Below are 22,528 nucleotides of genomic sequence, written 5' to 3' on the forward strand. Positions count from 1 at the left end.
TATACCGATTGTAAATATTTTTATCTAATTTAATTTTATTACCTTTATTTAGAACAAAAATTAATTTCCTTGCATCTTTATATTTTTAGTTTTTGAATCACGACTGAAATATTTTTGTTATATCAAGCTTTGAATTTATTATTTTTAGTAATACCACATATCAAGCTGATAAAGGTTGGGTTTTTGAGACAAGAGTAACTCAAAAATAATTTTAAATTTCTCAAATTTATATGGAGTTTCGATGGGGGCCGGAAAATATTTGTGTGAAAAAAAAATTGATTAATATTTTTTACTCTACAAAATCTATATATTTTTTTTAATTAAAAATTTAAATTTAAAAAAAATCGGTTAGTAAATTCCATCTGAAAAATACAATTAAAAAAAAATGCAATTTTTAACGTAGCAAATCTTTTTTTGTCTTGCAAATGGAAGGAAAAGGGTAATATGTATTTTTGAATAAGAAATTGGATTTTAAAAGAAATTGAAAAAAAAAGCAAAAAGAATATCACAATCTAAATTGCTTTTGAAACCATAGTGAACACAGTGAGAATAACAAAAAATACTTCACAAAAAAAAATAAATAAATATTTCAATCGGAATACTTCAAAAACATAAACATTAAGAATAGTTTTTGTAATTTTTTAAGATTGCGAAATTTCGGAAAATAATTTGATTTTGGTGGCCTGATAGATATACGAGTATTATGTATGTGGCATTAATTTTTAGTATATGATATAATAATAACGTCTTTCTAGTATAAAACTAGAAAAAAAATAATCGTTTATGCAAAAATGTTTTTTGAAAAATAAAACCTTAAATTTTAAAAATAAAATATAGTTTTATTTTTGAAATTTAAAACTTAAATAGATAATAAGTTTCAACCATAGACAAAATTAATAGAGTGGCAATAAGCTATATCTTTTTTTTCTCTCTCTTAAGGATTTCTTATCTACCCTAATAGTTTATATTTCGGGAGCTCATATGATGTTCCCTATCCACTAATTAAGTAAAGAAAGTAAAAATTTTAAATAGTACTACTGAAAAAAATTTAATAGAATATTATAAAATTTTTTATTATATTTGAAAGGAAAAAAAAATTTTACTGACAGTCTATGTTTTAGCTGTCTATTTCGTCAAGTAATTTGTGCTATGCTATGGCAGCACGTTAATTTGAAATAGGATTGTTTCAAATATTTTTCAAATGTCAAACAAAAGCTAGCAATCAACCGTCACAAATTTAGCGTCGTTCAAAATACATAATAAAAATAATTTAATGTAGTTGGTGTTAAATTTTTAGAAACTCTTTTTTTCATCTATAAAAATGGCAAGAAAAAGGAAAATCCCCATGAAAAAAATTGTAGAAGAAGAGGGAAATGAGGACGAGTTGATTGAAAACGAGAACTCAGAGAATTCTTCTATTCAACAAGGCCCCATGTATAACATAATGAGTAACGTACAACTTTGCGAAACCTTTCATAACAAATATATTAAGGAGATGCAACAATTATATAAAAAAGTTGAACATTTAAAAATATTGGTTTATAAATTTTTACATTTCCGGTCTTATTTTATTTTAGATGGATCACGATGCATTTATGTTTACGTTTATTAAAATGATTAAGTCAGCAATGGAAGCTGAAGAAAACAACGAGTACGCCAACACAACTTTGCACTTTTGTGCAAAATATATTTCTTCCTATCAAAGTGATATAACACATCCTGTATTACTTGATACATTTAAATGGATCACATCAGTAAGTATATAAAATATAAAACTTCTTTATATTTTATAACGACTAATTTGGTTTTAGACGATCAGCACTAATCCACATATAAGATATCGTTTATGTCAATTTGTCAATATTATCCTGTGTGCCCTAGGTCCTGAAGCTGCACTTGACGATTGTATATGTGATAACATTATGAGTTACATGAACACAAGACTGAGTGATATTAATCCAAACGTCAGAGTTCAAGCAATTCTTGCTTTGCAAAGACTTCAAAATCCTGATAATCCTGACGATATTATATTGAAAACATATCAATTTCATTTAGGTGCAGACCCTTCACCTAAAGTCCGCATGGCCGTAATAAGTTCAATTGGTAGAAACTTTAACACAATACCATATATTTTGGAACGTTTATGGGATATAGACGAAAAAGTACGTCGGCACACTTATTTAAATATGAGCAGTTATCCAGTTCGTTCCTATAAAGTTGCGCAAAGGCTTACTTTTTTAGAACAAGGTCTTAACGATCGATCTGATATGGTTAAAAAGGTCTGTTTAATTCTTCATATAATTCCTTTTTTAAAGTTTTCTTTTACTAGGTTGTTTCTTCGGTTATGCTTCCACAGTGGTTAGAATCTTATAACAAGGATTATATCGAATTAATATCTGCTCTAAAGCTAGATGCAAATGAAGCTGAAATTGATAGATTTCGTAAGACCGCGAAATTAGCTCTTAAGGAAATGTTTAAGTATAATAATAAATTTAAAAGATTGTTCGAAATATTATACAATTCTATTTAGAAAAGGCAACGTAGAAGAATTAGTCAAATGCTTACCAATTGAAAGGGATGATCTAGAGAAAGAATTTTACAAATGTGTTCCACATGAAAAACTTAAAATTGAGGTGTCCATTTATTGGATTTGTCTAATAGAATATTTGCAGCAACAAATGGCTGATGAAATTGACGTAATTATTCCCGAATTAAGCACCTTTTGCTTGTATATACTAAAGTAAGTTTATATTCAATATATTTTTAAACTATTAAACAATAGTAAAATATATCAAACACCTACAATCAATTAAAATATTTTAGATTCTGCGAACTTAGAAAACTGAGCAACGACGATGATAAGTGGAGAAAGATGGAAAATCAATACATTTTATTGGGCTTGATGGAAATAGTTTACACATTTGATTTGGGCGATGAGATAGGAAGGGAGAATCTTAAACAACTTTTGGGGACCTTATTAAAAAATCATGACATTAATGGAAAAGTAGTCGAAATGGTTGTCAGATGTGCGGAAAATCTAATAACTAATCAGGAAGATCGGCTTCAGGTAACAAAGCTATTATCGTATTTATATTAGTTAACCTAAATTTAAATTTTTAACAAAAAAATTTCCTTCCTTTAGTTTTTTGTTGATATAATAAAAGAAATAACCGACACCAAGGCCGGAAATTTAAATGATTTTCTAAACAATAGGAATTTAATTGATGAACTTCTAGACAAAAATTCAGATATAAATTTGAAATTGAAAATCACCTCTCTTCGTGTCAAAATATTGGATTTAGAAGAGCAAGAAAGAAATTATGTTGACAAAAAAGACTACGTCGAAGCGCAAAAAATTACTGAAGAAAAAAGCGCTTGTCATGAGGAATATATGAATTTATTAAAACCTCTATTAATCCAGACATCAACTTCAGAAAACTCGGACAGGCTAAAGTCGGTTAGTTTATATATTACTTATACACATACACATGAATATACAAATATAGCGATATTTTGATTTAAGGCATATGTAAATCTTCAACAGCCCAAAAAAATAACGAGCGAAGAAATAGTTAAATGTTTACAAATTTCATTTTACATGGTCGCTTCAAAAAAAGTTAATTCTTTAACACCAAATGTTTGTGAATTATATAAGGTAAATTAAAATCGATTTTGTCTGAATAAAATATTTTATTGTATCTTTTTTTTGTGAAGAACTTTATAAGAAGACATATTGAATCAAGTACAATATTCGTAAGAAATTGGGCTCTAAAGTGTGGAACAGCTTATAGTATGCTCTATGACCAGTTGGCCAAAGATGTTTACAGTGAACTTTATACACAATTTTTTAAAAATCAAAATATAACCATTTGGAATACTTCTATTGACTGTTTGTTTGAGTTAATAGATAGGTAAATAAAATTTCATTAAAAAAAAATAATATTTTATTAAAGTATGAATTTTAGGTATGGGTTTGACCATTTTGAAAATACAGATAAGCAGAATAAAAATAAAAATCGTCGTCAATTATATAACACTTTAGAGTTTTTGGATGTTGATGAAGATGTTTCTTCTACTTCTACCTTTCATGTTGATGTTATTTTTATGATGTCTCATATTTTGGATACATGTGAGGATGTATACATTCTTCGAGCAATAGTGAAAGGAATGTGTCGGTTAGTACTTCATGGTCATATAAAAAATGATGATATCATGGAAAAGCTATTACTGAAGTACTTTAATCCAGCTACTGAACCTGAGATTAACCAAATTTTGGGAATGTTCTACAGAAATTTAATTAAAAAGAAGAGACAAGAATACCTGCAACCTTGTTTATTACCAACAATCAACACAATTTTAACTGCTCCATATGACAGCCCTTTTCATGAAATTAAGCCCGAAACAGTTATAAAATTTGTTGTGGATGCCACGAGGCCACAGTTTTGTAGTACGGGTCTAAATATTCATAATACCATTGCTTTATCTTTCATGCAAGAAATGCAGAATAACCTTAGCAATAAAGAATTAGTTAAAATTTTATCAAAAGAGCTATTCAGTCTAGAAATTTCTGCATCTGATGATGCTCCATTAAGAAATGATCTAGGAAAATGCTGCGACAAATTATTAGAGGTAAGCTTGTATTAATTAATTAGTAAATTAGTTAATAAAATTTCATTACAGAGCGAACTAGATTTTAAATCTGCTAAAAATATAAGAAGTTTTAAAGAAGTTTTGAATGGTAATTTTGCAGGAGGTTTGAGAGTAACACAAGACGGGTCAGAAGAGGTAAATTTGACTGTTTCAGTAATGCGCTTTTTAGTAAGTTTTTTATATACCTAGGATGAAGATGAGTCTGACCACGAAACACAAGCAACAACAGAAACTACGCAAAGTGTAAATATAAATAGTGCGCCAAATTTTTCCGAAACTGAACCAAATAGAGATAATCTGAAGGAAACAGGGCAATCAAACCAAAGAACTGAAAACGAAAAAGGTGATGGTAGTGAACATGCACAAAATGCTTTACCAGAAAATTCAATCCAAGGCAACGAGCTTGTAAACAAAGAAAAATTAGAAAAAATTCCGGGACAAAATGAGGATAACACATGTAAAATCAATGACCGTAATATTAATTCCCCAAATGCAAAGACTCCAAACAGTACTGCAATCGAGGCAACCATTTCAAAAGAAATCACCCAAAACTTAACACAAAATGTAAGCGCAATAATACCTCCGCTTATGTCAGATAATTCAACCCCTAGAAAAACAATATCCGACAATACAAATGAATCAGCTCAAGCTTCCATTGTAAATCACAACAAATCTGCCACAACATTTGGCCGTGATAATAATACAAATATGAGATATTTAAGAAAATCCTTGAATCTTCGACAAACTTCACATAATAACGAAGATGGACCCACTATGCCACCTAAAATCCGGATCGAAGCAAAAATGCAAGCCAATATAAAAGGAATTCAAGAAGTACCTCAACCAGCTCTTGAATCAAGCACGACCACTAATAAAGAATATTCAGATACCTCTGACAAAAACAAACGCAGCACTCAAATCAATGATGAAGAAAATGAAGCTATAAATAAAACTGCAACAGACTTGAGTTTAGATTTAACATCGGTAAATATTATATTTATGATATTGGGTTCAAGTTCTATATTAAAAATAATTATTTTAGGAAGCGGTTGCCGCATCTCCGGAAGCTGTCATAAATAAACATGGAAAAAGGGAATTAAGTAGACTGGTGAGATATCCTTATAAATTGCCATTTCTTTTCTAAATAAATTGAGAAATTTTATTTCTCTTAAAAACAAAATTTTTGAAAAACAATTCGAAAGGAATTTAAATTTTCCTTCTAATTTTACTTTCTTTTTTATTTGCACAGAAAAAAAATTCCGTTTCAAAAACGAAAACTGTGCAAGCAGCAGTGGAAAATCCAAAAGTAAGTGAAAAAGTAAGTGATTAGTTAAGTTATATAAAATAAATAATAAAACGTTCGGTATTATAGTCTCCAGCAAGTTCCATAACTTCAGAGCGCAAACAAACGCGTTCCATTACTAAGAATAAACAGGATGTAACTATCTTATCAACAGCAGAAAGTGAGAAAAAAGCTTACCCGAAAACTCCGAAACCAGTTGCACCCAAATCAAATTCACAAAATGTAAACTCCGCAAGCAAAGCGCTGAATCAGTCTAATCAAAAAGTTGATGCAAAATCTAAAACATTTCCGTCTAAAAATCAAACTCCAGTAAAAGTTAGTAAACAGACCAAAACTGGTAATACTTCAAATGAAAATTCTCCCAGCATAAGTACCAGAAGTGCATCAAAAAGGGATCATTTGGCAAACGCAATTGTAACTCGTAAACGATTGTCAGATAATTTTTCAACGTTAAAACAAAGTATTGATAGAGGAAAAGCAAGTAGAATTCCAGTAAGTAAAAATACTGTTAATAGTAAGGAGGACAAAAGTTCACAACAACAACAAAACAAGAGCAATAAAACCGATTCAAGCAAAGTAAATAAAAATCAACAAGTTCAATCGAATTTAAGAAATGAAACTGAAGATACAATAAAAAAGAATAAGAACTTAAATACCAAGTCAAATCTTCCTGTACGATTAAAGAGCAGCAGATTAACAAAAAAATAACGAAGAATAAATTTTTGTCATATGAAATGTATTGCTTGTAATCTTTGTCCGTAACATAAATATAAATAAAAATTTTTGTACGTAAAATTGAATCGCACCTGTAATTGTAATTATGTAAGTTCTGTTATGAAAAATTTTACTGTTTTTCATGTAAAAATAATATCAAGAAATTTTAAATTCAGCGTTATGCAATATTTTAGATAAACGACTTTATTACTCCTATGAATTCTCAATTCAAGATTTAACAAAAAAATTTAATAAAAAAAATGTTGATAAAACTTTTAATAAAATAAGCAACTCTAGTAAAAAATTTAATTTTCTCTACAACTTTTTACATGAGAATACGGAATAAAATTATAATAACTTTATTATTGCAAGTCAAACTTTTACAAGAAAGAGTTTCAATGTTTATTTATAATGACAAAATATTTTTTTACTGTACATTTAAATTTTTAATCAAAATGTCGAAATTTTGAAAAATGTACCCTGTATACCATTAAAGTTAGAATGATAATAAATTAATTAAAATAAAATACAATATGTAGTTTTTCATTTTATTAGTTTTATTATAATATTGGTAGTAATCAAAAATAATCTAAATATTAAAAAATTTTACAAAAGTTAAAAAAAAATAAAAAATCTGGGCTTACATATTTTTTAGCTTAAAAGAATTTAACTAAAGCTTATGTAACGTGGACTTTTTTAACATTACATTATAGTTATGTGAATATACATACACTTTGTATCCCTTTTATATGACCACAAATTCAAACAATGAACTGAACTGAATAAAAAAGGTATTTATTAATTTATTTATCTTTTACGCAAGTCGTCTTTTGTATCATAAATTAGTCTTTTTTTATCTTAATTCTTTTATTTTAATTTGAAACTTAATTAAAAAATGCTCAATTTGGAATACAAGATGAATTTGAATATAAAAATTTCGAAGGTTTTCGAATGAATTCCGTTGATTGCAATTAATTTGCTGTAAGGATCACAGGTAACTTTTTTTTGTTAACTATATATACATAGCAAAAGAATTAATTAATAGTTAATAAACTTATAAAATTTCTAATGTGTCTAAAATTTTTAACCAGTCAGACTTTTCATTATGTAAATTTCATATAATTGGTTAACATCAACTTTTTGCATATTTCTGTGGTCATATACAAAAGATATACTAGCACTCTGCAAATAAAAATTGATTGGCTTTAAACATTTTAATTAAAAAATTAAATTCAAATTTAGTAAATAAATAACTACAATGATAAATGTCAAAAAAAATATTTTTATCAGAAGAGGTTTCAAAGTACAATTGATTGTGTGATTTTATTCTAAAATTTTTATATTTTAAAAACTTCTATTTTATTTGCTTGTAGAAAATTAATGCTTGAGTTCAATTTTAAAATTTATTACAAAAATTATTAAAAGCTTATAAAGTTTTTATCTTTTTCTTTTTTACTAAGTTCACGAGTGCAAGAAATTAATTTTCATTTTCTTTTTGGAAGAATGCATATTTATTATAATTATTTAACTATAAATATTTGGGTTTTTTGGTGCAAATGAATAATTATTTAAAATTACATAATTACATAATATGTATAATTTTTAATAGATACACATATTTTAATGCAAGTATGTATATAATATGTATTAATAAATTTTTAATTATGATTATATGTGTACGCATATATATATATAGTTAAAAAGGCCAGATATAGTGCTATAGAATTATTTCTAGCACTAATGAAACTCTTAATTCTAAATATTATTGATATAACAATAGCAAAGCTGGAATAAAAAATTAAACAAATATATGAACGAATTTATTGGATTCTCTCAAGAAATGTAACTGTGTGATTAGAAAAGCATATGCATACAATATATTCGGTTAATAATATAATTTCATAAGAAATATTAATTTTTTAACTAAATTCTTTTTTAAAAATTATAAAAAATTCTAAAAGGTTAATGTTTTTTAAGTTAATGTTAGCAATTAATCCATGAATTAAATTAAATTCTTTTTAAATTGCTACTGATTACTTAGTTGATCATATGAAATTAGGTTGCATAATAAATTAAATGTTTTTTAGATATTTTTAAAAATTTCGAAACTACTTAATTTTGTAACTAAAAATGAATTTTTTTGTAAAAATTTTTAATAAATATGAAAATAATCCCCCTGATTTATAAATTCAATTTAAATGAACTCATTTTTAATGTTCAAAATTCCAGCTTTGTACTATTTGAAATAATTGAAATTATTCTATGATACAATTATACATACTGTTCAATTTCACTAAATGTTAAAATACTTTTTTTTTTGTAGTTTTGAATCTCTCAATAACTAACTGAATGCTTTTATTATATAATATGTACATATTTCTTAATTTAATTTTTTATAAAAACTTGTATAAAAATAATTATTAATGTATGTAGATACGCACATATCGTACACATATGGAATTAATATTAATAAAACATATTTAAGAATGCAGCTATTTTTATAAAACCATGTTTATTTATATCTTTAAATCGTATAAATTACTATAAAATGAACAAGGAATAAGTTGATATCACAAATTAATAGCTTGAGTAGTCATAGAAGTTTTCTTTTAAAAAATTGCACTGGAAATTTAACCTTGTTTCACTTAAAAGTTATTTATTTTGCTTTAATATGAAAATTTTTTTTATTTATTACTTAATTTTTCGACTTGGCAGTAAACGCAATATTTTATGAATAGTGATGACAAATTATAATACAAAAATACCTAATCTTTCATTCAAATACTTATTTATTTTTAGTATTTATAAGTATTTATTTGAGGTATTATTATAGCTACATTCCGAATTTCTTTATGTAAATATTTTATTTAGGTAATTGTTTTAATAATTTTGAATAAATAAGGTAAAAACTAAGTTACAGCTAAAATTTCATAAATCAAATATATAATATAAGAATTTATACATACAATCACATACTAAATTCATTTCGTTTCGATCTTAAGTGAAAATTTTGTGTGAAAAACTTTCTATTAAAATATTTTTTCTATTGAACAATACACAATCGCCAAAATTAGGAAAATAATTACAATTAAAAAAAATAATAATATCGCATGATTTAAAACTTATGACAATTACAATAAAGGTAAATTTTCTTAATTTTTTAGAGGTAGAAATAAGATTAACAATATAATTTTCTGCTTTATTACATTAATTTTTTGTTTTCGTGAAGGCAATATTATTATAATTAACATCTGGAATATATATATTCTTCCTTTGCATTTAAAATATTAAAAGTTACAAAAAATATAACATCATATTTAATTTTTTCTTATTGATTACTATTTAACTAAAATATGCTTTTTCCTCCTTAATTAGTAAAAGCGAAAAATATTTCTTTCAAGTTTTAGATATCAATGTCCTTAATGCTACCATTATTCCGATTTTCGCTATTTAAGCTTTCATGATCTTCGATACGATCTGAACCATATCCAGAAAACGCAGGACTTTCATTTGTAGAAGCCTGTTTATTTATCAAAACGTTTGCTATATATGGAGGAGATGGTCCTATATTTTCGGCTATAGACGGTTTTCTCATAGTACACCTTTTAATAGGTGACATAAATGTAAACAATGTCAATGTTATACATAAAGCAATAATTAATATAATAGCTTTTGCATCAATTTCTCCGGCACGTACTGCTATAAAAGCCGTCAGAATGACCATCAATACGACTATAGAAAATTTTGTCATGGTTACTGCAGTTGAGTGAATTTTACCACCACTTTTGCTTATCATATTGCTGGGGCCATACGCGAAATATAAATTATGCCGATCAGCAAAATGCTTAAAGACCAAATATAGCATTCCAAACGGCATAATCAATGGAATTGCCAAACTATATACCGTACACATTGTAAAAACCAAAATTGTCCTAAAATAATGATAACAATTAATCAAAACATATAGAATAAATAAATTTTTGTTAATTAAAATCTGTAAATATTTACCAGGCATAATGAACACCGAATGGATACTCAATTAAAATGGATTTTCGAACATAAGGAGTTTCAGCCTCAGATTTGGAAGTTACCATTTTCCATGTATACATTATTAATTCTGGGAATCGAATTAACTCTAAAGCTGTACCGATGAAAGCTGCGGTAATAATATAATTGACAAAAAACGCTCCTTTATCCGGCAAAAATATACATTTCCATCTATAATTCGTTTTATTATTTACTGCACTATTGATTGTCCATTCAACAAATGCCTGTGCACTTGTCAACCCAAGAGAAGGTAAAATGAGGATCATAAAAAGCAAATAACCAAAAGTTTTAGTCATTACAGCATAATTTTTTAAGGACCTCGTCCAGTGGTAAAGCCAAGTTTCTGAAAAAGCAACAAGAACCTAAAAAGAATTTGACATTATAATCATGTGAAATAATGCCACACAAAAAATTTAAATTATAAGCAATATATAAATTTTTACCGGCATCATTGTTGATAATGTTAACAGCATCAGAGTTGGCAAAAATTCGGATATAAGCGGACTAAAACGAGATATTTTGTCTGTGGTGTCTTTTGTAAAAGAAAATGTGTTTAATGTATTGACAACAATTGCAGGAGTTGTTAAAAAAAAGAGCACCAAAAATAGGCAAATATTCACCACGCACCATTTAAAATACCATTTACTTGGAGAAACATTTAAATTTTCCCAAAAAATGTCAGAAGGTGCCGGTGCTACCGTTATTTTCCAATTTTTATGGGCAACTGGACGATGAGATATAATACTTTGAGCTTCGGCAACGGTTGAAACTGTAACAAAAGCAACACCCAATGGATGATTTAATGCTGATGCTCTTAGTCTTGCTACTTCTCCAGCAAGCTTTGTTTCTTCTTCCCGATAGTATTCATATGCATCAACTTTGTTGCAAGAACAGAATTCAGGTTTCACATATATTTTCTTACGATTTCTATTATTTTCACAGTATATGCGAGCTTCAACTGCTTTCTCATATTCTTCATTTTTAACAGCTAATTTGTTAATATTATAAGCCAATTGAATATCTTTAATTGTTACATCAGGGAATAATTCCTGTAGATAGCCTCGAATAACATTTTTATCTCTATCTTCGTTTACTGTTATATTTGTTATCATTATACTACGTGTTGGAACTTTTTTAAAGGCATTGCGACCTGAAGTTCTTCTCATTATTAATACAACTAAAGGAACATATGCGATAGCGATAATAACATGAAACCATAGCCATGGTGATTTTGGATCCAAGTTTGACAATGTAGTGTGGCCAAAACTATTAACGTCCCCATATATTGTGCCTTGAAAATTTATTGGCAAAACTATTACAATTGATATAACAGTTATAATACCCATTACAACTATTAAATGTTGCTGAAACGATAAATAGTGCACGGCATCCGGTCCACTATGCATTAATATTTGATCTTTTTTCAATTTTAGAGTTGTAATAACCCAAGAAAACATACCTTGGTCGCTAGTATGATTGACATTTGATTGAGGTAATTGAGGATTAGGAGCAACTGGGGATGAAGGAGAATTCAACATCGTTGAATCTTCATTAGCTTTAGCATAAAAAAGTTGTGTCCAACGCTTTTTACTTCCGTTACCATTAACTAAAGCCAATCGACCATAATCCCAAGCTTGATGTCGCATTATTGTAAATAGGAATATTAATAACATCCATGATATAAAATTTAACAGTAGTGTATCCGGGATTCCTTCATACAAATTCTTAAACACTACCGTTGTTTTGTTGTTCACCAAAGCACATTCATCTGACGAACGTGCTTTAAAATTTTCTGGTATACTAAAGTTCGTTCTGAAATTTATGTAAAAGATCAAAAAAAATATTATGTAATATTTATTTCACATGAAACTGGAAAACTTATTGAAATTATTCTAAAATTTAAAAATTACAAATATTTTCGAAATTTTTGCATTGATCATTGAAGTTATCTTGTGAAAAAGCAACTTTAAAATAAAATTTGTGAAAAATTTAAGTCTAGTACCTACTTAGATAGGTACGTACTGATAGTAGTGAGTATAGATGTCGCAATTTAGAAAAACTATTATCGAATATCGGAACTATAAAATTCAATAGGACTTAATTTAAAAATTTGTAGCAATATCAGGCTAATCTAGTTCCAACAAGACATATTTTTATTTAATTTGTATTCATGTATGTATGTACATATATACAAGTAGATTTCTTCATTTACTTTCATTTTTAATATAATAAGATTCACTTTTAATTTCGTAAAATCAAATGAAAAAATTCCTTCTTTATATTAAAATTATTAAAAAATCTCAAAAAAGATCTAAAGATACATTTAAAGTTAAACATACATTTAAAGTTGATAAGATCGATTTATTGAAATAGCATTTATAAAAAATTGAAAAATATTTTAATGACATATTTCAAAACATCTCGTCTTATAAGTACAAATTGTTCACTAACATCGAAAATGACGTGGCTTACTGAATCTTGAAATATATTCTTTTAAAGGGGTAACTAATTAGGTATTCATAAGATTTCGATAATAGTTAATTTCGCCTTACATTTTTTATGGATGTAGGATCTACCTACCTACCTCAATCGAAAATATAAAAACTGGGTACAAAAAATAAAAAAACTATCACCTACACTTACATTTATTAAGTGTACAGGACAAAAACGGGTCCTGTTAATTAATGTAATATGTATATCATGAAATAAATTCATAGGTTGTCAGTATAATCATTTAATATTCCAGATTAACAATAGTAACAATAAAACAGTGTGTTTATAAACAAAGTCATTAGTATGCCATAATAATTTTAGATGTTATTTCAATAAAATTGTCTTTGTTCTTTGTTTACAAATTGGGGAAAAATACAATAACTACAAAATGATTTGAAATACGTTTCAATGAAACATAATGTACGAGTATATACAAAATGATTTGAAATACGTTTCAATGAAACATAATGTACGAGTATATACGTATGATAAGACTAAGTTTCCTTTATTCATTGATTGTAAATGACGTAAACAAGTTTATCAAATTATACTTCTAGTTTAAACATTGTTATTTTTATAGATGATTCATATTTTTTTTTATTAAGGTAAGGGATTGACCTTGTGTTTTAATGCCACAATATTACTATTTTTCTTTTTTTTTTTATAAAAACACCACTTGCTACTCTGCAGTAACCTAATTACTTTTACTTCACAAAATTCTTTAAGTAAAATTTTTGCTTTTACTTCATATAACTTTAAAATTGTATCAAAATGTCCTTTATAATTTATTTATTTTTATTTAGCTTTATTAAAAGTATAATTAAAAAAATAAACTTACTCCATTATACTATTATAATAAATTTTTGGACAGAATTGAATGTTGAAATTAAAAGTAAAAATTTTAATTTGACAGCAGAAGATTTCGAGTATCGTACTAATCTGAATATATTAAGTTGTCAATTTGACAATCCATCTCTTGGCGATTAAACAAAGCTATGGACATATTTAAAACTTTTTATTTTTAGGTAAATTTCCATGCGAAATTTAATTTAAAATTATCTAGCTTTTTAATTAAATACTACAATAATTTAAATCATAGATCCCTTTACGAGGCAAAATTAAAAGATAACTCAGTCAAATTTTAATAAATAAATAAACTTCGAAAACAATTTTAAACAACGATTAAAAATTAATTGAGCTAGTTTTTACAAACGTCAAAGTGTATACTAAAATTGATACGACTTCTCAAAAAATTAAACACAATCATGTATTGCATGTATCTTCACGAAAAAATAACACTCTACAACTCTCACTAAATAACGATAACAAATTTCATCTTTTTCAACAAAAGATGATTTTCATTGTATACAGTGACAGAATCCACTAGCAAATATTTCATTGAACTTAGAATGCAAAATACTTTAGTTTAATTAAATTTATGTATTTTGAAATATTAATGGCACTTAAACTAAATCTATAAAATTTAATATTAAAAGTAAACCTTATCTTAAAAACAGTATCTTTTTATGCTTATGAACTGAATAATATAATGATTTCTATCATTGCTATTAATTTATTTTATGGTAAATACGGATTATTTACGTACAAATTTATAAAAAAAAAAAAACGTAAAATGTAGTTTGTCTTACACAGATTATTTTACAATACTGTTATAAAATGAAATTTACTTAAATTAATTTAAAAATTTTAATATCTCTAGATATATAAAATCTTTCATTATTTAAGTTTCCTTAAGTATTCTGTAACAAAAAAATTTTTGACAAATAATTTTGCTAATAATACATTTTTATTTTTGAATTATTAAAAATGTCTCAAATATGAATTGTTTTTATTTTTTAGTTATAACGTGTTTTTGTGTATGTATATACATGAAAATTTCAAAGAAATTATATTTACATTTCATTCTTTAATATTTAAATTTGAAACAACATTGGAATGATATTTTCTAAGAAAAATTATTTTTTAAAATAATTCGAAAAAAAAAAGTAAACGGTCATATAATGAGGACAAGAACGGTAATTATTTTTTACATATTGGAAAATAAAATTCATTTTTTAAAACTGAAAAAATTAAATTTAAATTTAATAATAAAATATCTACTTCTTCAAAACTAAAAGTCTAAACAAATTAATTTTCCGATTGAAATTGAGCAATCTAATTTGAGATAAAATAATTTAACTAGAAAATATCTGCAAATCGAATTTTCATTCCTAGTAATTTCTTATAAATTTCGTCACATATTTAGTTAACATTATAAAAAATTTAAAAATTATTCATTATTTCAAATCTTATTTACACTGCGCAATTTTTTTTTTTTAAATAATTTTTTATCTTAAAAAAATACAACTTAAAAAAAAGTACATGCTAAAAATATTTTCTTAATACTAAAATTATTAAAACTAAAGTTTTCTATTTACTAATCAGACACATTCTTCTTCATAATCTAATCGAACTTTACTATCCGTTGAAGCTAATTTAAGAAGAGTTTTCTTTATCCTTAAGGCTGGTAATCGCACATTAGGATTTTGGTGCCAACATTCTCTCATTAATTTTGACAAGGTTGCTAGGAGCTAAAACATACAAAGCTTTAAAAATATCTTTTTTCATTTTCTTTCAATATTCCATACCATGTCAGAACTCCATCTATTTGGTATACAAGGTCTATAATTGTCACCACATACTACTTTCCTCATATCCTCAAAACTTGGATCATTCGGCACAACATCATAATATGGAACTTTATAATCTTCAGCTATACCACCAGAAAGAGTTCGACGGCCAACTTCCCAAAATATTAACCCTAACGCATATATATCAGCACGTCTTAAAGCTTCAAAACATTTCATATTTATTCTGAAATAAAATTTTATTATTGCACAATATTTTATTTTAACATGAGAATTTTCTTTACGTTTCATCTAATACTTCTGGAGCCATATAACGTTTTGTACCAACTTTTGGATTAGTTCCTAAGTCTAATTTTCCAGTCACTTGCGAATGAGTGACTGCCAAACCAAAATCGGCTATTGCACATACACCGTTTGGTTTGACTAGTATATTTTTAGATTTGAGATCTCTATGAGCTATCGCTGGTTTACCCTGTAATTAAAATTTTGCTAATTTTGTGATATATTTAAAATTTCTAAAACATATTTACTTCAGTGCCGAATATTTCTGTATGCAAATGAACAAGCCCGTTCGCTACAGAAAGACATATTTGCATCATATCGTTATGATTTAAGGACATCCTGTTTAAATAGTCAAAAAGAGACCCAAATGGATAATAATTTGTTAAAAGCCATAATTGAGTACATGAATTTCTGGAAGTCATGTCTGAGCCAATATAGCCAAGAATGTTTTCATGTCTAAGAAGCGCCGTACTAAAGAAAATATGCGCAATGAATAAGATATCATGAAACAAAGGAAACTTTTAGACAGTACCTGTAAATTTCTGTTTCCCTTTTCCATGATTCTTCATCTCGGCTGAAAAAAATTTTTACAGCAACATTTTCGCCATGCCAAATACCACGCCAAACTTCTCCATATCTTCCTCGTCCAATGCAATCTACTAAAGTTACTTGTTTGGCCAAAGTTCGTTGAACTGAAATTTTTATTAAAAATAAAATTATTTGTTATGCTTTTATGAACCAAGAGATTTATATACCCAAGAGAGGAAGTCCACTTCCAGAGCCTGAGGTTACAGAATGTTGTAAATATTCCTATGAAAAATTAATTTTTTTTTATCAGTTCAATATTACGAAAAAAGAATAATTACCCTAAGTGTACTATCTCCAGCGCTAGTTGCCCTCAATAAATCGTCACTGGCATAATATGTTTCTGGATCTTGTTTACTACGGGTAGCGAGAAGCCTTTTTTGATGATTTTTACGCATAAAATATATTACTACAATTGCAAGTAAACTAATAAAAACTACTGGTCCAAATATTGCCATTGATAATTTAATTTTGTCATTTCCAATTTGCCCTCGAGTTACATCATCTACAAATAATTAATGAATAAACACAAATTTCTAATTTTTAATTTCTTACCTTCATGAAAGTCTAGTATTTCGGGAAAATCACCATCGTTACAATAATCTCCAGTACAGCATTCAATACTATAACGACCATTTTCCGGCTTTCCGGGGGCGCTTGTATTACTAAGGCAAAATGGTATCTTGTCATGAGTAGTGCATCCTCTAGAAACACGGACAATACCATTTACCTCTCTCGTGGTAGATTTCCAACACTTAATAAATATTCTATGTAAAAAATTATATCTTTACTATATTAAATTAATAGATACCTGTAAAGCATTTTGACATAAATGAGTTTTGCGCAATTCAGTATCATAACAATCAGAGTATTCGCAAGAGTAGCATCTGTATCTGAAATAATTTACAATTTCGTGTATTAGAAAACTGTAAAATAGAATAATTAACGTAGTATAAATAAAAATATTATAAAAAATCTAGCTAGCGCTAAAATATAAATTTATAAGGATACATAAACTCAGCTTTCAAATAAAAAAGCAAATAATTTAAGTAGCTACCTACTTAAAAAATCAAGATGCGTGATTGAAAAATAGCTAAATAAAATGAATATATGTAAATAAAAAGTGTTTCAAAATTGTATGAACTTATTATTTTTAATAAAATAAATAACTAAATTGCTAAACTAAAAAATATATAAAAAAATTGATATTTTTCAAAAATAACTAGACTTTTAATTAGATTAGAATTCAATTAATAGATTTTTTCAATAAAATCATTATATTTTAAAAATTATATTTTAAATATTTTATTAACTCAAGTTAAAAAAAAAACAATTGAATTTAAACTAAAAAAATATGCGCAAACGTAATATTTTGCATTGAGTATGTTTTAATAACTTAAAAACTACATAAGTAGGTAATTAATTATAAATAAATAAATCAAATAAAAATTAATATATTTCAAGCTAATTAAACATACATTATTCAAACATAAAAATTTTACAAAAAACGAGCTTTAAGTCTACCTGCGTTTTTTCATTCTCCTCTTAGACTTTGAATGTCTCCTTTAGAGAAAATAAAATACATTTTAATTATTTTTACAAAATTTAAGGAAAATACGAATGCCTACGTGTGATAAGCAATTTTACCTTATTGTCTTAAACTTAGTTAATCTTATAAAGTATACGATGCAAAAATTCAATACTTTCAAATTCGTTTCTTAATTATTTTAAAACGTCTAAATTTATTTTTATGTTGTGGCCTTAAATGTCCACAATTCTTTATAAATCGAATAAAAGATATCAAGCAAAATTTAATTGTACATTTTGATCTATTTTTTCTCTTATCTAATTCTAATTTACTATACAATTATAAAATATATATTCAATATGTAAATTTAAGATTTTTAATTCAGTAAAAGGAGCACTTGTGATTTTGAGTTAATCTATGATTATAAATTTTTCTGTATAATTATTTACTTACCTAGGATTTTGCTGAACTGAATTTTGAATAGGAATTTCTCTTCTTTCATTTATATTATTAATACCAAAATCCAAACTTTCTTCATGTCCATCTAGAGATCGACCTTCAATTTCCCCTAAAAATTTTAAGTTCGTAAGATATAAAGTATGTATTTACAAATAATCTAAATAAGGCTTGTTGAAAAAAAAATCAACTATTATAGTTAAAATGATCTAAAAATCACTACAATGGAAACCAACCGTTTGCATAAGTTATTAGTAAATATTTATAAATTACAATAAACCAAAATTTCCTCTTCATCTTTATTTAGATTAGTTAAAAATGGCGAAAATATAAATAATTCTAAAGCGCTACATGAAATTTTTAAGGTAGCGACCAATTAGACATTTTTGAGTTACAAAGAATGCTGCCATTGTAGTATTTTTTTTTATTCTTGTTTGAATGTTATACATCTTTTGGTGCTATTAATAACTTTTGTAATAATTATCGCAACCAGACAATAGTTTGAACAAAAAAAATGGATTGTAGCTTAAATTTCCGTTAAAAGTCCTTCTATTAGGAAATTTGATATGTTTTTATAATGGTCGCCGTAAGAGTTAAAGATTATTTAGTACACATTCAAATAAATCGAATTCCCAGGCACAATTCTCGATTCCACTAGAAATAAGTTCGAAAATATATCAATCCTTTTGGATAAACCGATTTCGACTCTCGATAACTGTCAAACTTTTTGGATTTACTTAATTTTGCCAATAAATTGTCAAAAACATCTGAAATTTTTATTATTTTCCTCATAACAAAAATTTTGTTATGCTACTTGCTAGCAATTCATAGATTTTTTGAGTTACCATAAGTATTAAAATAGATTTTTTTTTATTTGAAACTACATAATTACACTTATTTTAATATACATTACATAGTTCTTTGGTTTATATGATAATACGGGCGACGACAGAATCTACTATACATGCTTGATGTTTAGATTGTCGTTATACAAAAAATGATTAATTTTTATAAAATTAAAACTGGAATAAGGATTAATTTTCATGAAATCGGCATTACTTTGAGAAATCTTTCTACTTGGTCTCCTCTTGCAACAACTTTCAACTCACCTCCACCGAAAAAGCTAAATATAACGAAATCTAATACTGGTGTTTTCAATATAAAACAGTTAAGAACGCCGGAAGGGTTTTACCTTTTACAAGAAGATGTGATATCGAAAACGGAAAATTTAGTTGATGAAGCTGTTTCTTTGAACCGCAAAAGGAAATTGGTAGAAACATTGACTTACTATGTATTTAATGAAAATATATTTATTAAAATTTACAGGTGGAAATATTTGATGAATTATCAGATTCTTTATGCAAAGTGGCTGATTTAGCTGAATTTATTAGATTATCTCACCCTGACCACAAATATTCAGACGCTGCAACCCAGGCATGTATTACTGTCAGTGGACTTGTGGAAAAGTAATTTTTAAAGCAAAAAAATTTGTTTTTTAAAATATATTATATTTATTAGAAAATTTCAGATTAAATGTGCATAAAGAGCTGTTTCAAGCCTTGCAGTATGTAGTAAATAATGGTGATCTAATGAAAACAAGTGCTATAGATCAGCACGTTGCTAAATTGTTTTTGTTCGACTTTGAGCAAAGCGGTATCCATTTAGAAGAATCATATAGAAAAAAAGTTGTTGAAATAAATGAAGCCATTTTACAAATAGGACAGAAATTCATGGATGGGGCTGTTCATCCCCGTTCAATAATGAAAAGCTTACTCCCAGAAGATATAAGAAAACAGTATTAAATTTTAATTCCTTATAAAGAATTCTTTCAATGAAATTTATTTTTAGTTTTCCAGTTGAAGGTGACAAGATATATGTTTCAGGTTTATATACTGATTCATCTAGCTCTGTAGCACGTGAAGCAGCTTATAGGCTTTTTTTATATCCTGATCATAATCAAGAAAAATTACTTGAAGATCTTATAAAATATCGTTATATATTAGCGACGATTTGTGGTTTCGATACCTACGCAGATCGAGCATTAAAGGCGAGTACAGTCGAAAATCCATCTGCAGTAAATTCATTTCTTGATGAGCTTTCACTATCTATAAGAAGTAGATCAGAAAAAGAATTCAACTTAATGGAAAAAATTAAAGTACTTAAGTCATTTAGGCTAATAATGTTGTGGCTTTCATTCATTATTGATTTTAGAAAAGCAATAGTGGATTACCCAATGCTAAATTGGCAGCTTGGGATACCCCGTATTTTACAATGTTAATGAAGCGGAAATGGTTGCAAGGCTCCATTGAAGATTTTAATCCATTTTTTAGTTTGGGAAGTTGTATGGACGGGTTGAGTTTATTAATGCATTCTTTGTATGGAATAACCTTAGAAACTGTTCCTATGGAACCCGGTACTATAAAAATATCTCAAAAAAATTATGTATGTTCAAAAACTTTTTTCTATTTTAGGTGAAGATTGGACAGATTTATTATACAAATTAGCTGTAGTGCATGAATCAGAAGGATTATTGGGATACATATATTGCGATTTCTTTGAACGCCCTAATAAACCCAATCAAGATTGTCATTTCACTATTCAAGGTGGTAAAAAGTTAAATGACGGAAGTTATCAGATGCCTATCGTAGTTGTAATGTTGAATTTACGTCAGCATCGTTGGAATGCTACTGCATTACTAAACCCTTCCATGGTTGATAACTTATTTCATGAAATGGGTCATGCAATGCACTCCATGCTAGCTAGAACTGAATACCAACATGTAACAGGTACAAGGTGTAGTACAGATTTTGCCGAGGTTCCTTCTGTTTTAATGGAATATTTTGCATCAGATCCAAGGGTAAGAATATTAAAAAAAATTTCATCTAAAAATTTTGTGTATAAATAATTAGCATGTTTCTTAAGGTACTACGAACTTTTGCAAAACATTTTCAAACAAAAGAGCCCATGCCAGAAGAAATGATTCAGAGATTATGTGCATCAAAAAATTTATTTATGGCAAGTGAAACCGAACTACAGGTTTGTAAATAAATTGATTTAATTTACATTTAACATTATTTTATAATGTTTTAGATTTTTTATTCTGCGTTAGACCAAAGATATCATGGTCTACCTGAGCAACAGAAATCCACTACTACAGAAACATTAAAAGAAGTTCAACAGCAATTTTATACTTTACCTTATGTGGAAAATACCGCTTGGCAACTAAGGTTTTCACATTTGGTCGGATATGGTGCGAAATACTATTCATATTTGCTTTCAAGGGCCGTAGCTTCTTGGATTTGGCAAACATATTTTTCAGCTGACCCATTTAGTAGAGAAGCTGGCGAAAAATATAGAAAAGAGTGTTTAAGTCATGGTGGAGGCATTCCAAGCAAACAGCTGATTGAAGGCTTTCTAGGGAAAGAAGTAAACCCAAAAACTTTATCAGAAAGCTTGATAAGGGAAATAGATAACAATAACGAGCATATGCAAAAAATGTCGAAAGAGCTCAATATCAACTTGACCAACTAATTCACACTATTTTAAAATTTTTTATGTTTGTAAATAAATATTAGTCCATAATTTTTTTACTGTTACTGGAAATTGTATCATGCAATAAAAATGATTGCATTAAGCATATTTATTAAGAATAAGGAGATATGAATTTGAATATAAAATATGAAAAATCGTGTAGATTGAGATTTAAAAAAAATATTTATACTCATACTCATATGTAAAAAAAATCGGATTATTTCTTAATATATGTACATACGTACTTATAAAATTCAAGGGATTTCTTTTCTTTTTTTCTTATTTATTCAT

General features: G+C 26.9%; 4 protein-coding genes across 6 annotated transcripts; 2 read left to right on the plus strand and 2 right to left on the minus strand.

The window, feature by feature from the left end:
* Window positions 1-1,220: 1,220 nt before the first annotated feature.
* Window positions 1,221-6,974, plus strand: LOC129607219 (condensin complex subunit 3). Of its 2 annotated transcripts, none has more exons than XM_055518040.1 (15): window positions 1,221-1,516; window positions 1,578-1,754; window positions 1,812-2,279; window positions 2,330-2,478; window positions 2,531-2,740; window positions 2,824-3,067; window positions 3,143-3,457; window positions 3,524-3,655; window positions 3,715-3,911; window positions 3,966-4,629; window positions 4,681-4,785; window positions 4,840-5,634; window positions 5,693-5,758; window positions 5,900-5,968; window positions 6,023-6,974. In XM_055518040.1, exons 1-15 carry the CDS (start codon window positions 1,322-1,324, stop codon window positions 6,659-6,661), a joined length of 4,425 nt encoding a protein of 1,474 aa, XP_055374015.1. In that variant the 5' UTR covers window positions 1,221-1,321; the 3' UTR covers window positions 6,662-6,974. The 2 variants fall into 2 exon arrangements, with proteins under 2 accessions (XP_055374015.1, XP_055374016.1); XM_055518041.1 differs by having other exon boundaries at window positions 5,900-5,956.
* A 229-nt stretch (window positions 6,975-7,203) lies between these two features.
* On the minus strand, window positions 7,204-14,153 carry LOC129607573 (calcium permeable stress-gated cation channel 1). The gene is made up of 4 exons (XM_055518651.1): window positions 14,046-14,153; window positions 11,158-12,526; window positions 10,676-11,076; window positions 7,204-10,599 (listed from the first exon to the last, which is right to left on the minus strand). The coding sequence occupies exons 1-4, from the start codon at window positions 14,048-14,050 to the stop codon at window positions 10,071-10,073; spliced, it is 2,304 nt and encodes a 767-aa protein (XP_055374626.1). The 5' UTR covers window positions 14,051-14,153; the 3' UTR covers window positions 7,204-10,070.
* Window positions 14,154-15,086: 933 nt separating this feature from the next.
* On the minus strand, window positions 15,087-19,053 carry LOC129607575 (activin receptor type-1). 2 transcript variants are annotated; one of them, XM_055518653.1, is made up of 12 exons: window positions 18,943-19,053; window positions 18,704-18,818; window positions 18,247-18,285; window positions 17,534-17,615; window positions 17,278-17,476; window positions 17,004-17,227; window positions 16,893-16,947; window positions 16,670-16,829; window positions 16,386-16,608; window positions 16,140-16,327; window positions 15,856-16,081; window positions 15,087-15,798 (listed from the first exon to the last, which is right to left on the minus strand). In XM_055518653.1, the coding sequence occupies exons 1-12, from the start codon at window positions 19,001-19,003 to the stop codon at window positions 15,649-15,651; spliced, it is 1,722 nt and encodes a 573-aa protein (XP_055374628.1). In that variant the 5' UTR covers window positions 19,004-19,053; the 3' UTR covers window positions 15,087-15,648. The 2 variants fall into 2 exon arrangements, with proteins under 2 accessions (XP_055374628.1, XP_055374629.1); XM_055518654.1 differs by lacking the exon at window positions 18,247-18,285 and having other exon boundaries at window positions 15,088-15,798.
* Window positions 19,054-19,429: 376 nt separating this feature from the next.
* On the plus strand, window positions 19,430-22,461 carry LOC129607574 (mitochondrial intermediate peptidase). The gene is made up of 9 exons (XM_055518652.1): window positions 19,430-19,556; window positions 19,624-19,976; window positions 20,033-20,172; window positions 20,235-20,501; window positions 20,555-20,861; window positions 20,918-21,119; window positions 21,178-21,563; window positions 21,629-21,742; window positions 21,797-22,461. The coding sequence occupies exons 2-9, from the start codon at window positions 19,704-19,706 to the stop codon at window positions 22,235-22,237; spliced, it is 2,130 nt and encodes a 709-aa protein (XP_055374627.1). The 5' UTR covers window positions 19,430-19,556; window positions 19,624-19,703; the 3' UTR covers window positions 22,238-22,461.
* Window positions 22,462-22,528: the final 67 nt, after the last annotated feature.

The sequence above is a fragment of the Condylostylus longicornis genome, unplaced genomic scaffold, assembly GCF_029603195.1.
Source record: "Condylostylus longicornis isolate FDR11 unplaced genomic scaffold, ASM2960319v2 ptg000027l, whole genome shotgun sequence".
Classification (NCBI taxonomy): Eukaryota; Metazoa; Arthropoda; class Insecta; order Diptera; family Dolichopodidae; genus Condylostylus; species Condylostylus longicornis.

What these genes read in the sequence shown, in the direction of transcription:
- LOC129607574 (XM_055518652.1), top strand. Translation starts at nt 19,704, where the DNA reads ATGATTAATTTTTATAAAATTAAAACTGGAATAAGGATTAATTTTCAT. An exon ending in ACTTAATGGAAAAAATTAAA is followed by an intron (nt 20,862 to 20,917) that starts GTACTTAAGTCA and finishes TATTGATTTTAG; the next exon opens with AAAAGCAATAGTGGATTACC. An exon ending in CAAGTGAAACCGAACTACAG is followed by an intron (nt 21,743 to 21,796) that starts GTTTGTAAATAA and finishes ATAATGTTTTAG; the next exon opens with ATTTTTTATTCTGCGTTAGA.
- LOC129607219 (XM_055518040.1), top strand. Translation starts at nt 1,322, where the DNA reads ATGGCAAGAAAAAGGAAAATCCCCATGAAAAAAATTGTAGAAGAAGAG. An exon ending in TTGTTTGAGTTAATAGATAG is followed by an intron (nt 3,912 to 3,965) that starts GTAAATAAAATT and finishes TATGAATTTTAG; the next exon opens with GTATGGGTTTGACCATTTTG. An exon ending in CACAAGACGGGTCAGAAGAG is followed by an intron (nt 4,786 to 4,839) that starts GTAAATTTGACT and finishes TTATATACCTAG; the next exon opens with GATGAAGATGAGTCTGACCA.
- LOC129607573 (XM_055518651.1), bottom strand. An exon ending in CATTATCAACAATGATGCCG is followed by an intron (nt 11,077 to 11,157) that starts GTAAAAATTTAT and finishes AATTCTTTTTAG; the next exon opens with GTTCTTGTTGCTTTTTCAGA. An exon ending in TTCGGTGTTCATTATGCCTG is followed by an intron (nt 10,600 to 10,675) that starts GTAAATATTTAC and finishes TCATTATTTTAG; the next exon opens with GACAATTTTGGTTTTTACAA.
- LOC129607575 (XM_055518653.1), bottom strand. Translation starts at nt 19,003, where the DNA reads ATGAAGAGGAAATTTTGGTTTATTGTAATTTATAAATATTTACTAATA. An exon ending in AGGGAAACAGAAATTTACAG is followed by an intron (nt 16,609 to 16,669) that starts GTACTGTCTAAA and finishes TATTTTCTTTAG; the next exon opens with TACGGCGCTTCTTAGACATG. An exon ending in CAGAAATATTCGGCACTGAA is followed by an intron (nt 16,328 to 16,385) that starts GTAAATATGTTT and finishes TTTTAATTACAG; the next exon opens with GGTAAACCAGCGATAGCTCA.